Source organism: Anomaloglossus baeobatrachus, chromosome 4 (genome assembly GCF_048569485.1).
Source record: "Anomaloglossus baeobatrachus isolate aAnoBae1 chromosome 4, aAnoBae1.hap1, whole genome shotgun sequence".
NCBI lineage: Eukaryota > Metazoa > Chordata > Amphibia > Anura > Aromobatidae > Anomaloglossus > Anomaloglossus baeobatrachus.
The window spans coordinates 613,504,387-613,519,429 of record NC_134356.1 but is presented as its reverse complement, the minus strand read 5'-3'; the positions used below and the strand labels follow the sequence as shown (position 1 = coordinate 613,519,429).

The following is a 15,043-nucleotide window of genomic DNA, read 5'->3' as shown; positions in this document are numbered from 1 at the left end:
AGGGAGCTCTCTGGCACTATAAAGCTACTAGCTGTAGTACCCGGCGTTGCCCGGGATAGTAACTAAGTGTCTCTCTCACTCTCCATCTCTGCCTCTCTGTCTCCATCTTTGTCTGCCTGTGTGTGTGTGACTCTGTGTGTGTGTGTGTGTGTGTGTCTGTGTCTCTGTCTTTGTGTGTCTTTTTGTGTGTGTCTGTCTCTGTGTGAGTCTGTCTCTACCGATATCATATTACCTTACCCATAAGCTTCTTATACTAAGAATGTCCTTTGTTGCCTATAGCAACCACTCAGCTCCTATTAAAGACCTGTAGCTCCCAACTCCATTGACTTTAATGTAAGCAGGTTTTTGGCAAATAACTGTAAAGTGTGGGGTTAAAATTTCCCCTCAAAACATAGTCATGATGTTCCCTGAGTCACATGAGGCGGCTGTGTAAAATTTCGTGATTGTAAATGTGACGGTGCGGATTCCTTTAGCGGAAATACACACATACTGTACATACACACATACACTCAGCTTTATATATTAGATTTGCACATCCTATAAAACGGTCAAAAATGACAAGTTGTCCAGTCGAAGCCACTTCAGGAAATGCTCCTTTTTTGCTTCCCAAAACGGTTTAAGAGTTTTTAGTGCATTTTTCAAGGTGTTTTTTCCTTAAAAGGGTTATTACCTTCTCCAAGATCCTATCCCAATATGTTGTAGGTATAATAATAATAATAATATTAGCAAATACCTCTAATCAGAAATGTAGCATAGTTCTTCTGATATAGCTATGTCTCTTACCTTATCGTTGCTCGTTGACACGTCGCTTATTTTTATTTTCAAAATATTGTTCCTCCTTCTGTGCTCCGGTTGTTAATCGTTCCCGAGGCAGCACACATCGCTCCGTGTGACACCCCGGGAACAATGAACACAGCTTCCCTGCGTCCACCGGCAATGCGGAAGGAAGGAGGTGGGCGGGATGTTTACGTCCCGCTCATCTCCGCCCCTCCGCTACTATTGGCTGGCCGCTGTGTGACATCGCTGTGACGCCGAACGTCCCTACCCCCCTTCAGGAAAAGGATGTTCGCCGCCCACAGCGAGGTCGTCCGGGAGGTAAGTGCGTGTGACAGGGGGTTAACGACTTTGTCCGCCACGGGCAACTAATTGCCCGTGATGCACAAACGACAGGGGCGGGTACGATCACTCGTGTGATCGCACGATAGATGATCGTACCATGTGACGCCGACTTTAGTAGACAATTACACCAAAGAGAAGGTGGAACTAATAAAATGTAATCAGGTGTAGACCGGCAGTAAAGGCAGATATTAGTACAATGCTGATCAACAAATGTGACTCATCAAAGGCAGAATGAATGGTTAATGTTGCCGGTGGATGTATTTAAAGGTCATACCATGGGAAGTATGAATTACCTTTCACTTTACCTTTTGATGAAGGCCAGATGCTAAAGACAACGAAACGTACGTCGGGCGTTTTCCATCGTCTGACCACGGTAATGTTCCTAAATTTGCACATTGATGGTTTTTCCATCATTGCTATTCAACTGGTGTTTATTTCATATGAATGAATTGAATGTGCTCCTGGTCTCTTTTTACTTGCAACTTTGCACATTTTTTGGTCCATTCATGGGTAACGGACATTTTTTTACTGCCATTTGGTAAATATATTTGGGACCACGAACCATTCATTCTGCGTTTGATGAGTATTTTCTACTTTTCAAGTTCTTAAAATAAATATATTTCAATTATCAGCAATTTTTGCTCATGTTTTCCTTTCCTGTTGTACATGTTTAATATGAGCTGCTGTTGACCAATTGTGGGCTCCTCCCACTTTGGAATTTTCTAGTCTTTTGATGGAATTTATGTTTCTCATTACACTTTGAGGTCGCAGTGCGCCATCACATTAGAAAACGTGACCGCGCACTGTGGCTGCAGGGACCCACTGAAGGAGTCACAGCTGTGAGAGCAGTGACACCAGTGCGTTCACCTGAGGTCACAGCTGGCTGTTCCCACTTTACCCCAGCTCTGAAATCACTCAAGGTGAACTCATTGAACTCAAATCCAGTAAGGCCTCTTTCACACGTCTGTACAAAATATGAATGTTTTGCATGATCTGTGGTGATGTGTGTTCAACATGTGCTGTCCCTATGCTATCCATGTAACATCCAGGTAGCACACGGACAGAAAGAGTTGGTATACGTACCTGTCTCCAGCACTGCTGTCACTTCTGGCAGATAACAACAGCAACAGCAGAGATAGATACAGCAGTGCCGGAGACGGGTAAGAGGAAACATTTTTTTTTTACGTGACCTGTGTTTTCTCCGGTATGTGTCACACTGAAGTCACACAGCTTACATCAGTGTGTAGTCCGTGAGACACCCGTGCTGCCAGCAGAAAACGGACATGTCGCCGAGTGGAGCACAAGGACACACGGTGTCGCGAATGTGTGACCAAACCGATTGATTTTAACGGGTCCACGTGAGTCCGTGTCTCCGGTACGTGTGAAAATGGACGTCACACATACCGGAGAAATGAGTTCAATTAGTTTACTCCGGGGCGGACAGCTGTGTGGAAACTCGGTAAGGCTGGTTTCACACTACGTCTTTTTAACATCCGTCAAAAACGTTTTTTTAACGGAAGTACGGATCCTGTGCAAATCCGTTTTCATGTCAATGCATTTTCAATGGACTCTCGTCCACCTGCGTTTGCGTGCGTTTGCGTCCGTTAGACGCAGGATCCGTCCTTTTGCGTTATTTTAACATGTTTCAAAAACGCAACATGTAGCGTTTTTGAGCTCCGTCCAAATACTGCAAATTGCTTGATCCTGACTATAACGCACGCAAACGTAGGTGAACGTTGCATGCTGATAGACAGGATCCTGCATTTGGACTGAGCATGCCCAGACAGTACTTTGCGTGTGTCTCTCTCTCTCTCTCTCTCTCTCTCTCTCTCTCTCTCTCTCTCTCTCTCTCTCTCTCTCTCTCTCTCTCTCTCTCTCTCTTTTTCTCTCTCTCTCTTTTTCTCTCTTTTTCTCTCTCTCTCTCTCTCTCTCTCTTTTTCTCTCGTCTTTTTCTCTCTCTCTCTCTCTCTCTCTCTCTCTCTCTTCCCGCGCAAGCAGCCCGGCTCCGCTGCAGCTGACTCGTAACCAAGATAAATATCGGGTATCCAAGGCCGATGTTTACCTTGGTTACCAGCGTCTGCAGCCGTCAGAAGCCTCCTCCCAGTCTAGCTCCCCTCACTCCCGATCACATGACAACAATGCCCGCCCCGAAACATCCACTGCAGGATCCTGCAAAATAACATATGCGTTTGCAGGATCCGTACTTCCGTTAAAAAAACCTTTCCAACGGATGTTAAAAAGACGTAGTGTGAAACCAGCCTTAATATAATTATCCTGCTTATTTCCCTTTTTTGCTTTCTTCCTTTTTTTTTTATTTTTTTCTTTATTCGGGTGGCCGAAACCAAACAGTAAGGCCGGAGTCACACTTGCGAGAGACTCGCACAAGTCTTGTATCACATCACCCGGCATGGACGCACACTCTCCTGACAGGAGCGGGTCAGCAGTATGTATTTCTATGCAGCTGAGACACTCCTGTCCGGAGAGTGTGCGGCCATGCCAGGTGGTTCGCTGCAACACTTGCGCCAGTCTCTCGCAAGTGTGACTCTGGCCTTACACGAACTTCATTGAGAAGTCTGTGTTCAGGGTCCGCTTGAGGTTCGCCCATCACTTGTCAAGTTATGTGCTGAGATTTCAGAGAAGAGACTCCAAGTTTGTCAAATGATGACATTTGGAGAGTTTCTGCTCAGTGGCTATTTGCTAGATGCCCTATACCTTACAATTAGTGATGAACGAATATTAACTATTCATGTTCGGATTATTTGGACTGAACATTTAGTACTATTCCAGCATTCATCACTAATAATGAACCTAATGCAAATCAATGGGGAACCCAAACTATTTTCTTGAACTTTTCCCAGAAAAATGTTCAGGTTCCCCATTGAGTTGCATTAGGTTCATTATTCATGACGAATACAAGAATAGTACTAGGTATTCAGTTTGAATTTGCTGAACCCGAATATCTTACTATTCGCCCATCACTACTTACAATATAAATCCATAGGAAAGATCAAAAGATGCACAGAGGATCACCAGGTGATTTTTTTTGGAGCATGTTGCCATAGTTTTTGCTTAAATAACCGATAGCTGTTTCTTAATTTTTCAATCGAGTGAAAGAAAACAAAGTATTGGAAAACGAAAAAAAAAAAATGTTTATTAGAACTCAGTGTCCTCAGTGGTTGATACCTTTTAATGGGTAACTGAAAAGATGGTAATAATAGCAAGCTTTCCAGACTACTCAGGTGTCTTCATCAGGCTCAGTATAACACAAAATCTGAAGAGTCACATATTTATACACAACAGGACATAGAATAGGCAGTAAATAAGACAAATTATATGAAGCAGAACGATCGGTATGGCAAGAGGACAAACTGTTGTAGCCATAAATATTGCAGAAGTTCATAGAAAAGGAGTGTGAAAGTTTTATTGTCCTCTGATTGAGATCTGGTCCAGGTTCTTTACCCCAGATGCTCTGAGGAGCACATTTCTTTATTGATGTAAAAAGACATAAATCCATGTGACACATTCATTCCTGCTCATAGGGTCAACACAACTCTGGACCAGACCTCAATCAGAGGTCAATAAAAATTTCACACTCCTTATCTATGAACTGCTGCAATATTTATTGCCACAACTGATTGTCCTCTTGCCATAGTGATAGTTCTGCTTCACGTCACTTGTCTTATTTACTGCTCCATTCTATGTCCTGTTGTGTATAAATATGTGACACTTCAGATTTTGTGTTATACTGAGCCTGATGAAGACACCTGAGTAGTCTGGAAAGCTGCTATTATTACCATCTTTTCAGTTAGCCATTAAAAGGTATCAACCACTGAGGACACTGAGTTCTAATAAACAATTTTAGTCCTATGGCATTACTGGCAAACTATTTTGGACGCCTGTTTTTAGAGGGTTTTTTTTTGCATACAAGGGAAAACGGACCCTTTTTCATCCACGTCCAATTTATTTTTCACTGATTTCAATGGACGAGTTTTTTAGTCAAAAGCTGTATGTGAACTAATGTGTATGTATGGGCGATCCGTGAGAAACACAGAACTCTTAGGCTGTGCACACAGTGCGTTTTTTTCTTTTTTTTTCCCCGCAGCATTTTTCCTGATAGGAGATGTAGAGTTGGGTGCAGATTGTCTATGGGGGGGCAATCTCTGGGTGTTACTGTCTATTTGGGGGGCAATCTCTGGTTGTTAGTGACTATGGGGGGCAATCTCTGGCTGTTATTGTCTATGGGTGGCAATCTCTGGCAGTTACTGTCTACGGGGGGCAATCTCTGGTTGTTAGTGACTATGGGGGGCAATCTCTGGTTGTTAGTGACTATGGGGGGCAATCTCTGGTTGTTAGTGACTATGGGGGGGCAATCTCTGGCTGTTACTGTCTATGGGGGGGCAATATCTGGCTGTTACTGTCTGGATGGCAATCTCTGGTTGTTACTGTCTATGGGGGGGCAATCTCTGGCTGTTACTGTCTATGGGGGCAATCTCTGGTTGTTACTGTCTATGGGGGGGCAATCTCTGGCTGTTACTGTCTATGGGGGGGCAATCTCTGGCTGTTACTGTCTATGGGGGCAATCTCTGGTTGTTACTGTCTATGGGGGGGCAATCTCTGGTTGTTACTGTCTATGGGGGGGCAATCTCTGGCTGTTACTGTCTATGGGGGCAATCTCTGGTTGTTACTGTCTATGGGGGGGGCAATCTCTGGCTGTTACTGTCTATGGGGGGCAATCTCTGGCTGTTACTGTCTATGGGGGGGGCAATCTCTGGCTGTTACTGTCTATGGGGGGCAATCTCTGGCTGTTACTGTCTATGGGGGGGCAATCTCTGGCTGTTATTGTCTATGGGGGGCAATCTCTGGTTGTTACTGTCTATGGGGGGGGCAATCTCTGGCTGTTACTGTCTATGGGGGGCAATCTCTGGCTGTTACTGTCTATGGGGGGGCAATCTCTGGCTGTTACTGTCTATGGGGGGCAATCTCTGGCTGTTACTGTCTATGGGGGGGCAATCTCTGGCTGTTATTGTCTATGGGGGGCAATCTCTGGTTGTTACTGTCTATGGGGGGGCAATCTCTGGCTGTTACTGTCTATGGGGGGCAATCTCTGGCTGTTCCTGTCTATGGGGGGCAATCTCTGGTTGTTACTGCCTATGGGGGGGGGGCAATCTCTGGCTGTTACTGTCTATGGGGGGCAATCTCTGGCTGTTACTGACTATGGGGGGCAATCTCTGGTTGTTAGTGATTATGGGGGGCAATCTCTGGCTGTTCCTGTCTATGGGGGGCAATCTCTGGTTGTTACTGCCTATGGGGGGGGGGCAATCTCTGGCTGTTACTGTCTATGGGGGGCAATCTCTGGCTGTTAGTGACTATGGGGGGCAATCTCTGGCTGTTACTGTCTATGGGGGGGGGCAATCTCTGGCTGTTACTGTCTATGGGGGGCAATCTCTGGCTGTTACTGTCTATGGGGGGGCAATCTCTGGCTGTTATTGTCTATGGGGGGCAATCTCTGGTTGTTACTGTCTATGGGGGGGCAATCTCTGGCTGTTACTGTCTATGGGGGGCAATCTCTGGCTGTTACTGTCTATGGGGGGGCAATCTCTGGCTGTTACTGTCTATGGGGGGCAATCTCTGGCTGTTACTGTCTATGGGGGGGCAATCTCTGGCTGTTATTGTCTATGGGGGGCAATCTCTGGTTGTTACTGTCTATGGGGGGGCAATCTCTGGCTGTTACTGTCTATGGGGGGCAATCTCTGGCTGTTCCTGTCTATGGGGGGCAATCTCTGGTTGTTACTGCCTATGGGGGGGGGCAATCTCTGGCTGTTACTGTCTATGGGGGGCAATCTCTGGCTGTTACTGACTATGGGGGGCAATCTCTGGTTGTTAGTGATTATGGGGGGCAATCTCTGGCTGTTACTGTCTATGGGGGGCAATCTCTGGCTGTTACTGTCTATGGGGGGCAATCTCTGGCTGTTACTGTCTATGGGGGGCAATCTCTGGTTGTTAGTGATTATGGGGGGCAATCTCTGGCTGTTACTGCCTTAGGGGGCAATCTCTGGCTGTTACTGTCTATGGGGGGCAATCTCTGGCTGTTACTGTCTATGGGGGGCAATCTCTGGCTGTTACTGTCTATGGGGGGGCAATCTCTGGCTGTTACTGTCTATGGGGGGCAATCTCTGGCTGTTACTGTCTATGGGGGGCAATCTCTGGCTGTTACTGTCTATGGGGGGCAATCTCTGGCTGTTACTGTCTATGGGGGGCAATCTCTGGTTGTTAGTGATTATGGGGGGCAATCTCTGGCTGTTACTGCCTTAGGGGGCAATCTCTGGCTGTTACTGTCTATGGGGGGCAATCTCTGGCTGTTACTGTCTATGGGGGGCAATCTCTGGCTGTTACTGTCTATGGGGGGCAATCTCTGGCTGTCACTCTTGATAGGGGCACCCTGTCATTTTGAGTACATTTGGTAACCCTCTTGGCTGCAGAATAACATATATGTCTGAGGTATCAGTAAACACCCGGCATCTGGTCCACATTCCCCTCGGCGACTCCCTCTCCTCCTGGTGCATGACACTGGTGAGCAGGTAAACACGTGTTACACAATCACATACTTGCCAAGTACCAGCCAGTGCTTCGTGTTGGCCACGCCCTTGTCAGATCACCAACCAATCACAGAACTTGTAAAATCTAATCTCTAGCGAGGCCTGGAACGCTGCCGGAAAGATTCGGGCAGGATGCGCATGCGCGGCAAGTGGGACTCGGTTGTGCCTTAGTGGCACTTTTTTGGGGGGGAGAGAAGTTACAACCTGGCAGGAATGGAGCGAGGAAGAGGCGCAGGTAACGGGTCTGCAGAGGGTGAGGCCGGGGCTGGGCAGAGGGCACCGTGTCACCGGAGGTGGATAATAGAGGTGGTCGGGGAGCTGTCTGCTATAATGGGGGTGCACTAATTTCTGGGGGTGCACTAATTTCTGGGGGTGTCCTCACTATCTGCTGGTGATGAGCATAGAGCATCATTACAGTACATCTATGGAAACAAAATGATGGAGAAGTTATTTCAATTCTGTGAATTACTGAGAGACATTTTTAAGAAGATTCCAATGTTTTTCTCTAGTGATAGAAATCTGATGAGAGGAGAAAAAGGCGAAATCAGGGCGAGGCGCGGGGAACGAGCGGAATGCGGATTTTTATGGCTAAATTCAAACAAGTTTTGCCTATATTTGTGTGCGTGAAAAAAACCCAAAAAACCCAGTGTCATATGTGCGTGCCGTGCCGTGCCGTGCCGTGCTGTCAGAGCGCTCCGTGCCGTGCTGTCAGTGCGCTCCGTGCCGTGCTGTCAGAGCGCTCCGTGCCGTGCCGTGCCGTGCTGTGCTGTCAGAGCGCTCCGTGCCGTGCCGTGCCGTGCTGTCAGAGCGCTCCGTGCCGTGCTGTCAGAGCGCTCCGTGCCGTGCTGTCAGAGCGCTCCTTGCCGTGCTGTCAGAGCGGTCCGTGCCGTGCAGTCCGTGCCGTGCTGTCAGAGCGGTCCGTGCCGTGCTGTGCAGTCCATGCTGTGCTGTCAGAGCGGTTCACGCCGTGCTGTGCAGTCTGTGCCGTGCTGTCAGAGCGCTCCTTGCCGTGCTGTCAGAGCGCTCCTTGCCGTGCTGTCAGAGCGCTCCTTGCCGTGCTGTCAGAGCGCTCCTTGCCGTGCTGTCAGAGCGCTCCTTGCCGTGCTGTCAGAGCGCTCCTTGCCGTGCTGTCAGAGCGCTCCTTGCCGTGCTGTCAGAGCGCTCCTTGCCGTGCTGTCAGAGCGCTCCTTGCCGTGCAGTCCGTGCCGTGCTGTCAGAGCGGTCCGTGCCGTGCTGTGCAGTCCATGCTGTGCTGTCAGAGCGGTTCACGCCGTGCTGTGCAGTCCGTGCCGTGCTGTCAGAGCGGTCCGTGCCGTGCAGTCCGTGTCGTGCTGTCAGAGCGGTCCGTGCCGTGCTGTGCAGTCCATGCTGTGCTGTCAGAGCGGCACGTGCTGTGCAGTATGTGCCGTGCTGTCAGAGCAGTTTGCGCCGTGCAGTCCATGCCATGAAGTCTGATTCAGCCCTTAGGATTCTCACGTTCGGACCTCGCACGCCAACCAATGTTGTTCAATTACCGTACATCATCATTTATTTTTTTTTCACTGATTGAATCTGCGCTTGACAAAAAAAAATCCGTGTCATTTGCTCTTTCTGTGTTGGGTGAGATTCTTTCGTTGCAGTGTATGGGAGAGCCAAAAAAAAAAGAATCCCATCTGAATTTCTATAGCCTCAGTATTGCTCGGATAAATTCCATTATTTTTTACATAGGAGGCTGCATTTGATCTTGTATCTGTTCTTCACAGCTGATGTATAATACAAATAGATGACAAGTCCGACTTTTTATTTATTTTTTTCTGGATGAAAATCGGATATATATTTTATATGCTCATGTGATGCCCTGATTTGTGGATGCTACATTTCGTTCTGGGAGAGTAGAGTGACAACCAATATGGTGTCAGTGCAGCGCCTGCGCCTTTCCTTCCAGATGCAGGGATTCATCATGCGGCAGATTCAGGAGTCCAGAAAAACTGAGTAATGACCGTTCTGTTGGGGCACATTCAGCGCCACGTTCTGTTGGGGCACATTCAGCGCCACGTTCTGTTGGGGCACATTCAGTGCCACGTTCTGTTGGGGCACATTCAGTGCCACGTTCTGTTGGGGCACATTTGGCGCCACGTTCTGTTGGGGCACATTTGGCGCCACGTTCTGTTGGGGCACATTTGGCGCCACGTTCTGTTGGGGCACATTTGGCGCCACGTTCTGTTGGGGCACATTTGGCGCCACGTTCTGGTGGGGCACATTTGGCGCCACGTTCTGGTGGGGCACATTTGGCGCCACGTTCTGGTGGGGCACATTTGGCGCCACGTTCTGGTGGGGCACATTTGGCGCCACGTTCTGGTGGGGCACATTTGGCGCCACGTTCTGGTGGGGCACATTTGGCGCCACGTTCTGGTGGGGCACATTTGGCGCCACGTTCTGGTGGGGCACATTTGGCGCCACGTTCTGGTGGGGCACATTTGGCGCCACGTTCTGGTGGGGCACATTTGGCGCCACGTTCTGGTGGGGCACATTTGGCGCCACGTTCTGGTGGGGCACATTTGGCGCCACGTTCTGGTGGGGCACATTTGGCGCCACGTTCTGGTGGGGCACATTTGGCGCCACGTTCTGGTGGGGCACATATGGCGCCACGTTCTGGTGGGGCACATATGGCGCCACGTTCTGGTGAGGCATATTCGGTGCCACATTGTAGTGGGGCACATTCAGCGCCACGTTCTGGTGGGGCACATTCGGCGCCACATTCTGGTGGGGCACATTCGGCGCCACATTCTGGTGAGGCATATTCGGCGCTATGTTCTGGTGGGGCATATTCGGCGCCACATCATCACTTTTTACCTTCTGTCTCCACTTTTGACGCCTGTACTAGCGAGCTGAGATACTTCTCAAATATCTGAATAACCCAGATGGACGTTGTATAAAGACGGATTTTATTTTAAATGGCAAAGTCTCAATCAGATGTCCAGGTTTTTTTTTTTTCGTTTTTTTTTTTTTTTCTTCTAGGGTCATTTATCGCATATGCAAAAAAACTGTTTGTATGGCATTGGTTTTATTCTCATATTAAAAAAAAAGAAGAAAAAATAATAATCCACGCACAATCAATGATGGTATTTGTGTGTTCATTTTTTTTTTTTTTTTTATTATTATTTTTTCTCTGGATGGGCTTTTTTTTTTTAAAATTTCTCACAATTCTTTATAACAAAAAAAAATTACCCCCCCCCCCCCCCCCAAATAAAAACGCTTGTTGACTATATGTGAAATTTTGGCAAAATTTATAATCCCTAATATTTTTGTTATATCAGAAATAAAAGCCTCACTAAAAGTACATGACGCCTGCCTAAAATATATATTTTTCCCCCTCCACAGTGCTTTAATTCTAAATTCTGAACCTCTGCTTCCTCCGCCCACATATAGCGGTGCGGGCGCAGGACACTGGGGGCTTTATATAGCTCATGTCAGGTTTTTACACTTGTGTTTGCTCAGGCATCGGGATTTATGTACCGTAGTCGTCCGTCACCCCCGCAGATTATAAAGGGGCTTGTGTTTACAGAGGACGCTGAACTAGATCAGGCTCCACAGGAAAAGTGCTTAAAAAGAAGGATTCTCTATACGTGTGCAGGGAAACTCCTGTAATCCAGCATTTGATAGTCTGGAATGTTCTATAATCCTAAAATATATCCATCAGAAAACTGCAGACTAATGTGGAATTTCACAAGAGCAGCGAGAACCAATTAGGGGCTTCATGTACGGTAATTAAAAACATTGGCGCTGTTCACATTTGTGCTTCACGTTGCCCAGAAACAGCGAATGTAGAGAAATATCACCACGATGGTCTACTGTTATGATCTGGTAACTGTGGACGATCACGAAAAATCCCATTAATAAGGAAAAAAACAAAACCACGAGTAGTTGGAAACTGAGCTGACCGCAATCCCCTATCTATCAGACAACACTAGAAGTAGCATGTTCCTAGACACCTCGTCACTGCCTGAGAAACTTGCCACATCTCAAAGATAGAAATGAGGAATCCTAACTTGATTCGGAGCAGTCCCCAAAGAAATAGCAAGCCCCCAACATGCAACGACGGTGATGTAAGAAAACACAATACATAGATCAGCAAAGGTGAGGCCCGACTTACTAGATAGGACAGATAACTGATTATGGCCAGCAAAAAACCCTGCAAAAAATACCAATCTCCTGATAATAAAAAAAATACCGAGACCACACGGACTTTCCCCCACTATATCAGGTACTCTTGTGCTAGACACGTCCAACAGAACTGCAGATATAATGGGAAGGAACAAAATCACAGAACAAATAATATTCTAAAGTGCAAATAATCCAAACATGAACAGAGAGCAAGATCCCTTTCTTGCTGGATGAACTGCCCTGCTCACAAAAGCAGAAAGACAGATTCTCACATACAAGAAATCAAACACAGAACCAAGAGGAATAAGCAGAAACACTCTTAAGTACAAATCCAGCAATTAAGCACAGAAATTGTAAACTTATCTGGAGTAGTAGATTCAGGCACCAAATAAATGGGGAAAACCAGAAGGAAAAACTTCCAGCCATCTTCAGAAGCAGGCAGGAACATTTATTACCTGGCCACCGCCAGGCACAAAATGCTCTCCTAAATAAACTAGGCTGATCTGCAATAGGATTTCCTGGATTCCAAATGAATTCCATCACCTGTCTGAATCACAGATTCAAACTCGGCTTCATTACCATTCCTGGCCACCAGAGGGAGCTCCACACCAGTACCTACTCAAATGACATTCACAACAGTCTACAATGGAAGGGGAATGCCATAAAACAACCGATTCATGAGCAACCAATTTTACATTTCTGCAATTTTTTTTTTCCTTCTCTTTATTCTAGAGACATAACTTTTTTTACTTTTCCGTTCACGGAGCTATATGAGGGCTTGTTTTTTTGCGAAACGAGTTGTCATTTTGAATGGCACCATTAATTTTAGCCTACTGGGCCCAAATTCATCATTTGTATTTTTTTGTTGTTGTTGTCTTGCAGCATTCACTGTTTCTGTGGCAAATTCTTTAAAATGGGCCGCGCGGTTCATGAATTTTGCTTAAAGTTGAAAAGTTTCCTTTCGTTTGTCTTTAACTTTTTTTTATACCTTTTTAGTGCAAAAAGTTGAATGTTCCGCTAAAGTGTCACAAAATATACACAAAAATGTCAGACGCACATAACAACACTCCGAGGGGGGGACTGGAATACATTTGCGCAAAAAAATTAGTCTTTTTAAAAAGTCGCTTTTTATCAATGGGATGAAAATATCTAATGAACACAATCGCCACCTGCAATGGCAAGCTACAAAGAGAAAAAGCAGGCGGGCACATAAAATAGACTTTCATAGTTCTTTGATAGTTAGTTACATAGGTTGAAAAAAGACCTAGGTCCATCTAGTTCACCCTTCCTCCACCAGTTCTACATTTAGTCCCTAAGTCATTTATAACCAACAATGTTGTGTACTGAGGAAATCATCCAGCCCTTTTTTAAAAGCTGTTCTAGTAGCTGCCATTACTACCTCTTGTGGTCGGCATTCCACAGTCTGACCGCTCTAACTGTAAAGAACCCTTTCCTATTTAGGTGTCGGAATCGTTTTTCTTCCACTCGCAGTGAGTGCCCCCTGGTCCTTAGTACTATCTTTGGAAGGAAATAGTCATGTGCCAGTCCTTTATATTGACCACACATGTATTTATACATATAAATGAGATCTCCTCTGAGACGTCTTTTTTTCTAAGCTAAAGAAATCTAACTTTTTCAACCTGTCATCATACGGGAAGCCTCCATTCCTTGTAGTAGTCTAGTAATCTTTGAACTGACTCTAGCTTCTGAATGTCCTTCTTAAAATGCGGAGCCCAAAACTGGATCCCATATTCCAGATGTGGCCTTACAAGTGATTTATAGAGGGGTAACAATACGTTGGGATCACGGGATCTAATCTCTCTTTTTATACACCCTAAAATCTTGTTTGCTTTAGCAGCTGCTGCCTGACATTGAGTGCTGCTGCTCAGCTTATTTGTAATGAGAATACCCAAGTCCTTCTCCTGTTCTGCAGTCCCGAGCTTACTTCCATTTAATGTATACGCAGCTATAGGATTACTCCGTCCTAGGTGCATTACTTTACATTTATCAACATTAAATCTCATTTGCCAAGTGTCTGCCCATTCTGACATCTTATCCAGATCTTTTTGTAATATTGTACTATCAAGGTCAGTTTTTAATATCCTACATAGTTTGGTGTCATCAGCAAAGACTGACACTTTACCTGTCTATCTCATCCACAAGGTCATTAATAAAGAGATTAAAAAGAATCAGTCCTAGCACAGATCCCTGCGGTCCCCACTGCTGACTATAGCCCAATTAGAGAATATACCATTTATGTATACATGATATATAGGTATTAGTGCGGGGCTTCTGCAAAGCTGGTGTTTCATGGTCATGGGCAGTGACTACAGCTTCCCCTACAGATAAGTATTGACCCTACACACATACGGTATCTGGTGTCTTGGAACACCTTGCAAATGACTCTAAAGGACTTTTGAGCATGTACATATAGAGAATTGTAACTTTTATGTACAGTATATTGAGCAAAACATCTACCAGTTGCATTTACCTTTTGATATACAACATATGCTCAGAATACAGATAGCTGCATCGTATCATTACAATGGCTGCGACTCTTGATTAAGTTGATGTGCAGACACTTTATTTTAGGCAGAGTTCACATGTCCGGCAATCATCTGTTAGAACGGATCCGTTGACAAAAAAAGCTTGTGCAAATACAACTTTCTTGCCCGTTTTGTAAAAATTTGATTTTTGCAGGATCATTTTTATTTAAAAAAAAGCATAAAAAAAACATTGGAGCCTATGAAAAACAGATCCGTTACCTGACTGCTATTTTTCTTGCGTTTGTAAAGGATTAATTTTTTTTTTTTTTCTCTCTTACGGGATCAGTTGTAAAAGGAAGATAAAATAGTTATCAGTTATCGGATCCATTTTCTATAAATTCCAATGTTAAAAAAAAATGTTAAAAAAACAGATCCTATAAAATCAATTTTTTCAAAACTTATAAAAAAGTTGTAGTTTGCGGAACTTTTTTGCCAATGGATCTGTTCTAACATAGGATTACCGGATATGTGAGCTCAGCCTAAACATGACGGCGATTCTGTTGACCTCTGGACTCGCATTGTGTGCTCCTGATGAACCTATTTAGGGGAAACGCGTCGAGTGTCTTGATCTAGTGGGTGTGGGCCTGGGTTTTATTGATCCGTTATCCCACATTGTGCGGGTTTAATCACACTCATTGT

General features: G+C 45.6%; 1 protein-coding gene across 1 annotated transcript in view; it reads left to right on the top strand.

Moving 5' to 3' along the window:
• Positions 1 to 7,831: 7,831 nt before the first annotated feature.
• Positions 7,832 to 15,043, top strand: part of GGCX (gamma-glutamyl carboxylase) — a 74,925-nt gene continuing 67,713 nt past the window's right edge. Inside the window, exon 1 of the mRNA XM_075346230.1 lies at positions 7,832 to 7,950. Coding sequence (XP_075202345.1) covers positions 7,929 to 7,950 — 22 coding nt within the window. The 5' untranslated portion in view covers positions 7,832 to 7,928. The remainder of the gene's footprint in view (positions 7,951 to 15,043) is intronic.